This window comes from Polypterus senegalus, chromosome 4 (assembly GCF_016835505.1).
Source record: "Polypterus senegalus isolate Bchr_013 chromosome 4, ASM1683550v1, whole genome shotgun sequence".
Classification (NCBI taxonomy): domain Eukaryota; kingdom Metazoa; phylum Chordata; class Cladistia; order Polypteriformes; family Polypteridae; genus Polypterus; species Polypterus senegalus.
The window spans coordinates 247398220-247411380 of NC_053157.1; the positions used below are offsets into that span (position 1 = coordinate 247398220).

The 13161-nt window shown below is 39.8% G+C and overlaps 1 protein-coding gene across 2 annotated transcripts; it reads right to left on the reverse strand.

Annotated features, from left to right (window-relative positions):
• Nucleotides 1–3529: 3529 nt before the first annotated feature.
• Nucleotides 3530–12876, reverse strand: LOC120528399 (zinc finger protein 665-like). 2 transcript variants are annotated; one of them, XM_039752556.1, is made up of 3 exons: nucleotides 12774–12876; nucleotides 7152–7688; nucleotides 3530–4679 (listed from the first exon to the last, which is right to left on the reverse strand). In XM_039752556.1, exons 2-3 carry the CDS (start codon nucleotides 7564–7566, stop codon nucleotides 3871–3873), a joined length of 1224 nt encoding a protein of 407 aa, XP_039608490.1. In that variant the 5' UTR covers nucleotides 7567–7688; nucleotides 12774–12876; the 3' UTR covers nucleotides 3530–3870. The 2 variants fall into 2 exon arrangements, with proteins under 2 accessions (XP_039608490.1, XP_039608489.1); XM_039752555.1 differs by having other exon boundaries at nucleotides 12765–12876.
• Between the last annotated feature and the right edge of the window lie 285 nt (nucleotides 12877–13161).

Below are 13161 nucleotides of genomic sequence, written 5' to 3' on the forward strand. Positions count from 1 at the left end.
ACAAATCACCAGGACCAGATAATATTTATACTCGAGTACTTAAGGAGGCTAGTGAGTACAGATATAAACCCTTGACACATATTTTTAGGAAGTCACTGAGCACTGGAGAGATTCCAAAGGACTGGAAAATGGCAAATATCATCCCATTATATAAAAAGGGTGACAGGGCAGATCCAAGCAACTATAGGCCAGTAAGCTTAACATGCATCACAGGAAAATTAATGGAAGGAATTATTATTTTTGTTTTATTAATTTTATTACAATCCATACAAAGCAATCAAGTTTTTACAAAGAGAAAAATTAAGAACAGATCGATCCCCACCCCTGAGAGAGAGAGCAAGCCAAACGGCGTTAAATTTAAGGCTTGTAAACATACCTAAATTAATAAATTCTCTGTGCTTCATGAACTTATTTTACAATATTACTGATTAGATCCTGCCATGTTTTGAAAAAAGTCTGTACGGATGCTCTAACTGAGTAATAGATTTTTTCCAATTTCAAATAATATAACACATCGGTTTCCCACTGACTTAAAAGAGGAGAGTTTGGGTTCTTCCAGTTTATCAGAATAAGTCTGCGTGCCAACAGTGTAGTGAATGCAATCACAATTTGTTTGTCCTTCTCCACTTTAAGCCCCTCTGGAAGAACCCCAAACACAGCTGTTAATGGGTTAGGAGGGATTGTGAGTCCAAGGCTGTCTGAGTGGTAATTAAAAATGTTTGTCCAGAATTATGTTAATTTGGTGCAGGCCCAGAACATGTGACCCAGTGAGGCTGGGACTTGGTTGCAACGTTCGCAGGTTGGATCTCGCCCTGGAAACATTTTGAGAGTTTTAGTGAGACAGATGTGCTCGATATATAATTTTGAGTTGTATAATTGTATGCTTTCGCATATGGAGCTCGAGTGAATTCTCTGCATTGCTACTTTCCACTCCTTTTCTGATATATTAATTGAGAGATCTTTTCCCAGTGTCCTCTTGGATCTTTGAAAGGGAGGGATTGTAAAATGATTTTATATATTGTAGAGATGGAGTCTAAGTCCTTGAGATTGAGCAATATTTTTTCCAGCATGGATGAGGGTGCAAGATGAGGAAAATCTGGAAGGTTCTGTTTAACAAAGTTCCTGATTTGAAGATAGTGAAAGAAATGTGTAGCTGGAATGTTAAATTTGGAATGTAATTGTTCATAGGATGCAAAGACGTTGTCTATATAAAGATCTCTAAGCAAGTTAATTCCAAATTTTTTCCAGATATTAAAACTGCATATGTTTGTGAAGGTTGAAAGAGGTGGTTCTCTTGCAGGTGCCACAGAAAAAGCTTCTCTGTCTTAAAATGCTTTCTACATTGGTTCCAGATTCTAAGTGAGTGGAGCACAATTGGGTTATTAGTGTATTGTGATAGCATGTGTTTATTGGAGCGCAGAGCAAGGAATAGAAAGAAGTACTGTAGGATTTTACTTCTATTGCGGTCCAAGCCTGTGTATGTTCTTCTATTTGTGTCCAGGTTCTTATCGCCTGTATATTTGCTGCCCAGTAATAAAACTGGAAGTTAGGTAGAGCCATGCCACCTTCTGCCTTTTGTCTTTGTAGGGTCGCTCTTTTGATGCGTGGATGTTTTGAATTCCAAATAAATGAGGTTATTGTTGAATCTAATTGCTTAAAGAATGATTTATTAATGTATATTGGATGTTTTGAAATAAAAAAAGGAGCTTAGGAAGAATATTCATCTTAACAGTGTTAATTCTTCCAGCTAGTGTGAGATGAAGGGTTGACCATCTATGCAAGTCTTGTTTAATTTTTTTTCCATGCAGACGAAATTTTGTTGATAAAGAGCTTTATGTTTACTTGTGATGTTTACCCCGAGGTATTTAAACTGTTCTGCAATGATAAAAGGTAGGGTGTCTAATCTAATATTATATGCTTGAGAATTCACTGGAAAGAGTACACTTTTATTCAGATTAATTCTGAGACCAGAGATCTTTTGAAATTCTGTGAGTGCTGCTAAGACTGCAGGCACAGAATTTTCTGGGTCCGAAATATACAGTACCATGTCATCTGCATATAATGAGATTTTCTGTTCCAGTCCTTCTCTGCTAATCCCCTTTATCTGATCAGTATTTCGACAATGTATTGCCAGTGGTTCAATGGCAATCGCAAACAGCAGCGGTGACAAGGGGCATCCTTGTCTAGTGCCACATTCTAGTTTAAAGTAGTCTGAGCAAATGTTATTGATGCAAACTGAAGCTTCTGGATTAGTATACAGTAATTTAATCCATGCACAAATGTTCGGGCCAAACCCAAACTTCTCCAATGTAGTAAAAAGGTATTTCCATTCAATCATGTCGAATGCTTTTTCTGCATCCAATGATAATAATATTTCTGGGGTGTTTGATTTAGTTGGTGAGTATATTACATTAAACAGGCGTCAAAGATTTGAAGATAAGTGTAAATAATAATGGAAGAAATTATTAAGGATAAGATTGAGCAACACATGGTAAGGACAGGAGTTATTCTGAACAGTCAGCATGGGTTCAGAAGAGGGAGGTCGTGTTTTACTAACATGTTGGAATTCTATGAGGTTGCAACAAAAGCATACGGTCAAAGTGGAGCAGATGATATTATTTATCTGGACTTTCAGAAAGCATTTGATAAGGTGCCACATGAGAGGTTGGGCATCAAGTTAAAAGAAGTGGGAGTTCAGGGTGATGTTTTTAGATGGGTGCAGAATTGGCTCAAACACAGGAAGCAGAGGGTGATGGTGCGAGGAACCTCATCAGAACTGGCCGATGTTAAGAGTGGTGTTCCACAGGGGTCAGTGCTAGGGCCGCTGCGATCTTCAATATATATAAATGATTTAGATAGGAATATAAGTAACAAGCTGGTTAAGTTTGCAGATAATACCAAGATGGGTGGATTAGTAGATAATTTGGAATCCGTTATATCATTACAGAAGGACTTGGATAGCATACAGGCTTTGGGCAGATTTGTGGCAGATGAAATTTAATGTCAGTAAATGTAAAATATTACACATAGGAAGTAAAATATTAGGTTTGAATACACAATGGGCGGTCGGAAAATCGAGAGTACACCTTAGGAGAAGGATTTAGGAGTCATAGTGGACTCTAAGCTATCAACTTCCCAACAGTGTTCAGAAGCCATTAAGAAGGCTAACAGAATGTTAGGTTATATAGTACGATCTGTGGAGTACAAGTCCAAGAAGGTTATGCTCAACCTTTATAATGCACTGGTGAGGCCTCATCTTGAGTACGGTGTGCAATTTTGGTCTCCAGGCTACAAAAAAAAACATAGCAGCACAAGAAAAGGTCCAGAGAAGAGCAACTAGGCTGATTCCAGGTCTACAGGGGTTGAATTATGAGGAAAGATTAAAAGAGCTGAGCCTTTACAGTTTAAGCAAAAGAAGATTAAGAGGTGACATGATTGAAGTGTTTAAAATTATGAAGGGAATTAGTACAGTGGATCGAGACTTGTATTTTAAAATGAGCTCATCAAGAACACGGGGACACAGTTGGAAACTTGTTAAGGGTAAATTTCGCACAAACATTAGGAAGTTTTTCTTTACCCAAAGAACGATAGACACTTGGAATTGTTTGCCAAGCAATGGTGAGGTTTCTCTCGGTGTGAAGTCTGATGTCACTCTGTAGTGTGCTTTGTTGTGAGAACTGCTTATCACATTCAGGACAACAATAAGGATTCTCGCAAGTGTGAGTTCAGATGTGGGACTGAAGTATGCTTAAGTCTAAGAATCGTTTTCTCCCATTCAGAACAGCAAAAATATTTTTCTCCAGTATGGATTTTGGTGTTTATATGAAAACTTTTCTCGTTTTCCTAACATTTACCACATTCAGAACAGGTCTATTGCATTTTCTCTTCAGTGTGAGTTTGTGTGTGTACTCGAAAACACCTACTGTTGAAAAACCTTTTTCCACATTGAGAACAGCAATATGTCTTCTCTCCAGTATCAACTTTTGTGTGCCTTTGAAAACTGAGTTTGTCAGAATATTGTTTGCCGCATTCTGGACAACAATAAGGTTTATCTCCTGTGTGGCTTTTTCTGTGCCTCTGAAGATGGCTTCTACGGGAGAACGACATACCACAATCTGAACAGCAATGAGGATTTTCTCTTGTGTGGATTCTTCTGTGCGTGTGAAGATGGCCTCTCCTTGAGAACGACTTACCACATTCTGGACAGCAATGAGTTTTTTCTCCTGTGTGGATTCTTCTGTGTGTCTGAAGATTGCTTATACGTAAGAATGACTTACCACATTCTGGACAGATATGAGTTTTTTCTCCTGTGTGGATTCTTCTATGACTCTGAAGATGGCTTCTCCTAGTGAACAGCTTACCACATTCATGACAACAATATGCTTTTTTTCCTGTGTGAATCTTCATATGCTCATTAAGACTACTTTTCTGTGTGAATTGTTTTCCACATTCCAAACATTTTTTTCCAGTATGAATTTGGATTTCTTTCTCCACTTGCTCTTGATCAGTTTTGATGGCTTCTGTCGGTGTTACTCCAGAGGCAGTGAGAGGACTGCATTGCAAAAAAGGTGCCTTCAAGTTCTCGCATCCTCTTGCTGATTTCTTCGTACCTTTCTCTTTGTATTGAGGAGAGGGCTGACCAAATGAAGGTGGAGAGAAGCTGCTATTCTTCAGTAAATCTGAAATAACACAAACAGTTTAACTATAATTTTTTCCCTGACATCTTTATCCAAGGTGACTCGCAACATTTCAGACACAATTGGTTACATTTCTCTTGTTTTTCAACTGGAACACAGACAGGTCACGTGACTTGCTTGTGGTCACATGGTGTTAATAGCTGAATTTAAAACTGCAACTTCAGGGTTTGATGTCCAAATTCCTAAGCACTACTCACCTTTAAAAATAAATGAAACAGTACAAGTAAAGTGGGGACACACTGGTTGGAGTTCCTGCCTCACACAGAGGTGCCATTTCTGGTCTGGACACTCCATGTGTGGTCTTTACATGTTCTGCTGCTGTATGTTCAATTTATCCACCTTTCTCTCATATGTGAAAGACAGGCCAGATCTGATCAATCGATCACAAATCAAAATCAGCCAACTTTCACTCCAAATGACTTGACCGATGATCAGCAAATTAGCTGACCTTAACATTTGATCTTAAATGATAAAAAGCACGCAAGACAAAGTTCCAACATTACCAAAATACAAAAACACGTCCTCGCCAGTCTAACAGTTTAATTGCCTTCTTACAAGAGATAAATTTGCAGTTTGCAATATCTGTACAAAAAAAGTCAATGATGGAGGATTATCTGCTAACACTTTCAACAATATAAACTTAATTCAGCATCTGAGAAGTCAACACAAAAGGGACTGGTGTGAAGAACGAGCTTTTCGGGCTGAGGTGAACAGCTAGCTTAGTCTAACTCAGTCACCTACTCACACTCGGCCTCCAATAATGGCAGCACTTAGAAAACGCAACCTTATAATACTGACAGTAAGAACACCAAAGACTTACTGTGACAGTAAAAACAGTGCAATTCGTAAGCCTGGACAACCAGCCACTTTCAGTTCTGGAACATGTCACCTTGTAGATCATTTAGATCCACGATTCCATCTGCCAGTGAGTGTTTGTTGACCGATTTATTTTTATAATTAATTAATTAACCAGGCATTAGCTATTTTGACCAAATTTCCTTTGATTAGCTTTTCAGTAAATGTGTAGGTAGATGGGATGAAAGGGATGTAGAGTTTTACCGAGCTGATAAATAAATATAAATTGTTATCAAGTGAGCGTCGATTAGTTAGAAATTGCAATCAGCCCTCTTATTTGCTTGTTGGGTAAAATGGTGCGAGCCTAGTTTTTAGAGCTAAACAAAATAATACTAATTATGCATAATAAGCATTGAATGTGAATAGTCATTATACAGTCACGAATTCTGTAACAGATATTATTACGATAATGATTTTTTTCCCTAAATTAAACAATGGTACAAGGACACGCATTTCACAGATGATTGCAAATCTCAAAACACATATACTGCTTGGTGCCGGTGTCTCGACCACACAAACGCAATCGGAGCGACAGACGACAGCCGAGAGATCCAAAGAAACTCCCCGCCAACATAACTGCAGAACGCATGAAAAGAAATTGTCAATAAAGATAAAAACGATATTTGAGACAGCAGCATCAGAGGTGAATCTTTCTCTCTGTGAACCTCATACCACAAGAGATGCTGGGCCACTGGCTCTCTGGAGGACCAATAAAAGTCGTCGTCCTACCTGTGCCCTCCTTATACGAGTGGGGACAGCGAGGGTCTGTTCAGTAGGGCAGCACACGTCGTGGATGACAGGAGGACCAGACTGTCCTCAGAACATGCAGAGATGCTTATATTCTTAGATGAGAACCTGAAGCGTTCACCAAGACTGTCTCATTTTCTTCTTGTCGGAGTCGACGGCTACAAATATCTAATTGAACATTTTATCTGATTAGAAATGTAGAGTATGATTAAGACATGTCTTTTGTTTTGTTCAGCTTGTTTTTGTTCCATTATGTGTGCATTATGGGTAAATGTTCTTTGTGTATGCTGTATGCAGTAGCTTTATTATGAAATGTGAAGTTTATGTATTGGTAAAATTACATTTATTATTTAAAAAAATAAAACGGTATTATTGATATCAGCAGCTCCTAATGGAATGGAATAAGTGATTAATATCAGCTCTTTAGACTCCGATCAGAGCCTTCCTACCCAATAATGTTTCTGAATTTGGGTTCTCTCTTGTTAAGAGTCGTGTGGACATTTCTGCCTTAACTACCACACAATTTAAGAAATATACACGTCTTTAACAAAATATGACTTTTGATATTCTCATTGAACGTAATGCACCACTGCATACATGCATACATCACAGCTTCAGTCCAAGCTTCATGATGTTCAAGTCATGTGCTGAACACTTTTTTTTCCTTTTTCACCAAAGTTTGTCTAATTTATCATTTATTAGGTAAACTATTGTTTGTCATCATGCACCCGAGCAGGAGGTATTTATCCAAGATCAATTAACCGTGATTTCAACTCTCATTTCAATCTTCTAAAAACATTAACTGTTATAATTTATAAATGCTCTCCTTTTATATTTAATCACATTACTCACTTATTCCAACACTCCCAAGTGACTCTTCTCCTTTTCTCCCATTTCCTTCGGTCACTTTCTCTTCATACTCTGATAACTCTGACTTCAGCTCTTCAGAATTCTCCTGTGCAGTCAGTCGTCCCGTATTAGTGGACCAGGGCTGTAAACTGGATGGAGATTCTTCACAGGCATCTTGCTTGAAAATATCCTCAGTTTCATGCTTTTGAAGTTCAAGACCAATTGAGAAACCATTCAGATCCTCAACTTTAATGGCAACAGTCACCCCCTTGCACTCCTCCTCCTCTTTAAAAACTGAAATTCTTTCTTCATGATCCTCCAGCTTCACACACACATCCTCTGGTGTGAGCCGCTCACAGTCCTCTTCTTTAATGTCCACCGTTCTTTCATCCACACCATCTTCGTTGGCAGAGGCCATGCTCTGTAGGAAACTCTTCTCTCTAAGTGTCTGCCGTTCTCTTCTCAGATTCCCTTCTCACATGGACAGCCCTGAGCTGGAGGCCGACACCTCAATGTATGGAAGTGTGAAATGGGAAAGCCCTGTGAAAATAAAAGTGGGAGAATTAACTTCATAAAGTCAGCAAAAATAATGAGCACACTTCAGGGTTACAGTGCCCTCCATGAGGTTTGGTTCAAAGACACATTTGTGCCTGAGGGTGTCTGATTTAAAGAGAACATGTCGTAGAGCTAAGCGTAAATGGAGGAAAACTAAACTGATTATCCTCTATGAGATATAGAAGGTGAAAATAACAGAATACAATAACACAGTCCGTCTTTAGAGGCGCTGCTATTTCTCTAAGATTATAAATAACAATGCTAGTAATCCCAGAGTCTTATTTTCTATGATTGATCGTCTGCTAAACCAGGAAACTCAAAGGAATGCCTCCAAAATACTTCCAGTGAAACCTGTGAGGCTATTGTTGTATTTTTCAATCAAAAAATTAATGATATTAGAAATAATATAGTACATCTCCCCAACACTGTGGAACCTCCTAAGCCCCAGTACTCCGTTATAAACAAATTAAATTCTTTCACTAGGATAGATTTTCCTGATTTACACAGAATAATCTCTCAAATGAAACCCTCCACCTGCATCCTTGACCCAATACCATCTAGTTTTTTCAAACAAGTATCAGGCGTGCTAATTGATAATATTCTTGACATTGTAAACTCGTCATTAGATACGGGGGTCTTCCCAGACTGCCTTAAGACTACTGTAGTTAAACCGCTACTCAAGAAAAATAATCTTGACCCCTCTGATTTGAAAATTTTAGACCCATTTCTAACCTGCCTTTCTTAAGTAAAGTTCTGGAGAAGGCAGTCATTATGCAGTTAAATGACCACCTCAATAAACATGCTATTCTTGATAAATTTCAGTCAGGCTTCAGAACAAATCACAGCACAGAAACTGCACTCGTTAAAGTAGTAAATGACTTGCGGGTAAATGCAGACAGAGGCCATTTATCTGTTCTCATCCTCTTAGATCTGAGTGCCGCATTTGACACCATTGATCATAATATTCTTAGAAATCGCCTTAGTCAATAGGTGGGCCTCTCTGGCAGGGTCCTAAATTGGTTTGAATCCTACCTGGCAGGGAGAAAATTCTTTGTTAGTTGTGGTAACTACAACTCAAAGACACATGATATCCGATATGGTGTTCCACAAGGCTCTATCCTGGGTCCGCTGCTCTTCTCAATCTACATGCTTCCGTTAGGTCAGATTATCTCAGGGCACAACGTGAGCTACCACAGCTATGCTGCGGACACACAGCTGTACTTATCAATAGCACCTGATGACCCCGACTATCTCGATTCACTAACACAATGTCTTACTTGTATTTCTGAATGGATGAATAGTAATTTTTTCAAGCTAAATAAAGAGAAAACTCAAATTTTAATGATTGGCAATAATGGATACAATGAGGTTATCAGAAATAAACTTGATGCATTAGGATTAAAAGTCAAGACAGAAGTAAAAAACTTAGGGGTAACTGTTGACTGTAACCTGAATTTCAAATCGCATATTCATCAGACCACTAGGACAGCAGTTTTTCACTTAAGAAACATAACTAAAGTTAGACCTCTTATATCACTGAAAGATGCTGAGAAATTAGTTCACGCGTTTGTTTTCAGTCGACTAGATTACTGTAACGCACTCCTCTCAGGACTATCCAAAAAAGACAAATTGTTTGCAACGAGTGCCGAATGCAGCTGCTAGAATCCTGACTAGAAAAAGAAAATCCGAGCACATTTCTCCAGTTTTGATGTCAATACACTGATTACCTGTGTCATTCAGAATTGACTTTAAAATTCTGCTAATGGTTTATAAAGCCTTAAATAATCTTGCTCCATCTTATATATCGGAATGTCTGACACCTTATATTCCAAATCGTAACCTCAGATCCTCAAATGAGTGTTTCCTTAGAATTTCAAGAGCTAAACTTAAAAGAAGTGGTGAGGCGGGCAGCCTTCTGCTGCTATGCACCTAAAATCTGGAATAGCCTGCCAATAGGAATTCACCAGGCACATTACTTTAACATGGCCTTCTCATAACTTCACTTTAATTTAATCCTGATATTATAATGAATTGAACATACAGAGTAACTATTCATGGTGGCTCTAAAATCCGTACTGACCCCAACTCTCTCTTCTGTTTCTTTTTCCGGTTTCTTTGTGGTGGCGGTCTGCGCCACCACCACCTACTCAAAGCTTCATGATGCTCCAACATTGATGGACTAAAAGCCAGAAGTCTACATGACCATCATCATCAAGTCCTTCCGTGAGAACCCTAAATACAAAGAGGACTGTTTGATTTATGTTAGGTAGATTGCCCAGAGGGGACTGGGTGGTCTCGTGGTCTGGAACCCCTACAGATTTTATTTTTTTCTTAGCCCGTCTGGAATTGTTTTTTCTGTCCTCCCTGGCCATCGGACCTTACTCTAATTCTATGTTAATTAATGTTGACTTATTTTAAATTTCTTACTATGTCTTTTATTTTTCTATTCTTTATGTAAAGCACTTTGAGCTACATTTTTTGTATGAAAATGTGCTATATAAATAAATGTTATTGTTGTTGTCTTGATTTCCTCCTCTGCCTCACAGTTTAAAATTACAAATCAAACAATTCAGATGTGATCAAAGTGCACTGCAGACCTTCTTTAAAGGGGATTTGCATACATTTCAGTCCCACCGTGTAGATATGACAACACTTTATCTAAACGGCACCATCATGTTTGGACACAGCAATGGCAGGTCTACTAAAGTCGTCATATTTAGGGCTTTGTTGGCTATAGACTGACATGAACGTCAAACAGGAGGACGGGGTCTTCACCTCATTGACACATTCACACGTTTCAGTGCAGGAAGTGCTGTAAAGACAAAGAGACCATCAGAAATGGTGACACAATTCATTCATTCATTCTCAGATAAGAGTATATGGAGCTCCTCAGAAACTACTTAGTGATAATGGTGGGGAATCAGAGAGATGGCAGAGAATTTTAACATTAAAACAAAGACCACCGCTGCATACAGTCCTGGGCTAATGGACTACCTGAGAGACACAATCAGACACTCGCAGAAATTATACAGAAAGTGATAAAGAATACTGGATGTGACTGGTTAGTGCCAGATTAGCGCCACGGGGCACTAATGGTAAAGAATACCATGCACAATATTTATGGGTACAGCTCATATCAGCCGGTGTTTGGCCAAAATCCAAATCTTTCTTGTGTTCTCGTGGACAGACCACCCGCCCTAGAAGGCATCACTCGGAGTGTGTCAGTGGAGCACATATTCCAGCGCTGCACACGTCAAGAAGAGCATTTACTGAAGCCGAGTGTTCAGAGCGAATACGGAGAGCACTCCAGAGACAGGTTAATTCTGAAAATGATAAATCTGAGACAAAGTGGACGACCAAAGAGTGGACTGTGCAGAATGGAAGGGACCTGCAGACGTCACTGGACAGGATGGAGTTTGAAATGTGTCAGACGTGGAGGTGCTCTTGGAAGGGCCAACCATTCTAGACTACGTAAAGTCAACGGTAAAGGTGACAATCGACATACCACCAGCAGTGAGAGAGATAGAGAGAGAGATTTATCTAACACTACATCAGATAATGAAGACACTGGAGATGAGAAGGAGACTCTAAACTCTTCAGTCCCAGTAGACGATGTTGAAGTTGAGCAAACTCACAGGTTAAGACGGAGTCATTGTGTTTGTCTAAAAAAGGGGCAAACTGTGAGATATGTGGATAGAGATGGTGGCATACAGATAAAGAATTAGATTGGGCTGGCGAAGCAGAAGTTGGTATAATTTAGAGTTTACTGATCCTGACAGCACTGCTGACACAGAAGGGTCTTGTGTGTGGAAATCACAGAGATATCAGCCGAGTCAGCAAAGCAGGAAGAGATAAGCAGCTGGAAAAGAAATGGAGCATCTGAGGAGGTGGAAAACCACAAGATGGATATGCCCTTTAAAAAGAAACTTCAGCAGGAATCGTAACTAAAGACCACCTATTGGCACGAGGGTCTGAGGGGCAAGATAGGAGTGGGCTCAACAGGGATTCACCAACATGGGCATCAGAATCTGCTCACCAAGGTCTCTAAGGTGGCACCGCCACTTTAAACAATGAGGACAGACAGTTGAGCTCCAGCCCATAATAGTCGAGTCGCGGCTCAGCAGCTTTCACATTTTGTATTTTGATGGCTTCAGGTGGTCCGACACAAACAGCCCGATTGGCTTGAGTCCTGTTCTTCATTTAACACGCCATCTCTAGTAAGCTAAAGTGTCAAAGTGTACAGAAATACTTAAACTAGCAGTAAAGAATAAAAGACATTCAATTAAACAACACCGTTTCAAATATCACAAAAATTGTACTCGTAATGCATGCCAGCTGTAAATTTTACTGTATCCCTCCAGCAGCACTGTAATGTTTGTATTTTTTATTTCCCATTAAACAAATCAAAGTTTCCCTGTTACAGTGAAACAGTACAAGCATATTTCCTGATAAGAAAACACCAAAAAATGAAATAATTTTAATTATTTCTAATAGGACTCAGTAGGAGGCAAACTGATGGCAATGAAACCTGAACGCGCCCTGTAAAGTTACATCGTTCGCCGCCACTTTAATAAAGTTTACCGATGACGGCTTTAGACGAAAAGGAAAAAAAACAAAGAACACGTAGAGTTCAAGAAAAATCAGAAATAAAAGACGAGGCCGTGCGGGAGCGAGCAGCTGAACATGCGCGTGCCCGGCGGACAGCACAGTTCGGAGCATGCGCAAAATCAAAAGGAGAAGCAGCGCGGAAAAGTGCACGAGCGCGAAAAGAGAAGAAGCAATCCCGAGTTAACGCGCCTCCGCCAAGTCAGATGTAGCGTTACATTTCACGGGACACCGACCGGAAAATAAATTAACGTATCAGCAGCTAAAAGTGCACGACCCGCGTCATCCACAGTGAACTCGTGAAGGTGCGATTTGCTGTACCGCCTCCTCCTCCTGCACGTGGTGCTCAATCCCCAAACACTTAAAAGCGAACCACGCGGCCTCAAGCACCTCCTCAAATTTAAAGCGGCTGGCATTCCCACCAGTACACGATCGCCACGTTCGACTTTGTCTCACCTTCCGCACCTTTGCTTGATCTTGTGGCCGTGAAGACGTCGGACCGCGAGGGTTTCATAACCACTGATGGGTTGCTCGTAGTTGGTCCGCTCGATACTGAAGTTTCGACACTGTGTCGAGAGGCTTGCTTCAAATGCGCCCGTCACGTGATTTTGAACACGCTAACGTAATGACGTCATTGATATCCGCGCAGTCAGCAGTCGATTTGGTCAGTAACTAGTCTACTGAAGTGCTTTGGCTCAAAGCGTAAAAGCGGTTGTCTGTGCTATATTGATAACATACGCTAACCGAGTTCAAATTCTAGTTGAGACTCGCATATGTTGAAAAAAGGAATTTGTATACAACAGTTCAGTAGTACTTGTCTGAAAGTTAACAAATATATTTTGGCGACATTATG

What these genes read in the sequence shown, in the direction of transcription:
- LOC120528399 (XM_039752556.1), bottom strand. Translation starts at nt 7,566, where the DNA reads ATGGCCTCTGCCAACGAAGATGGTGTGGATGAAAGAACGGTGGACATT. An exon ending in ACTTGGGAGTGTTGGAATAA is followed by an intron (nt 4,680 to 7,151) that starts GTGAGTAATGTG and finishes GTGTTATTTCAG; the next exon opens with ATTTACTGAAGAATAGCAGC.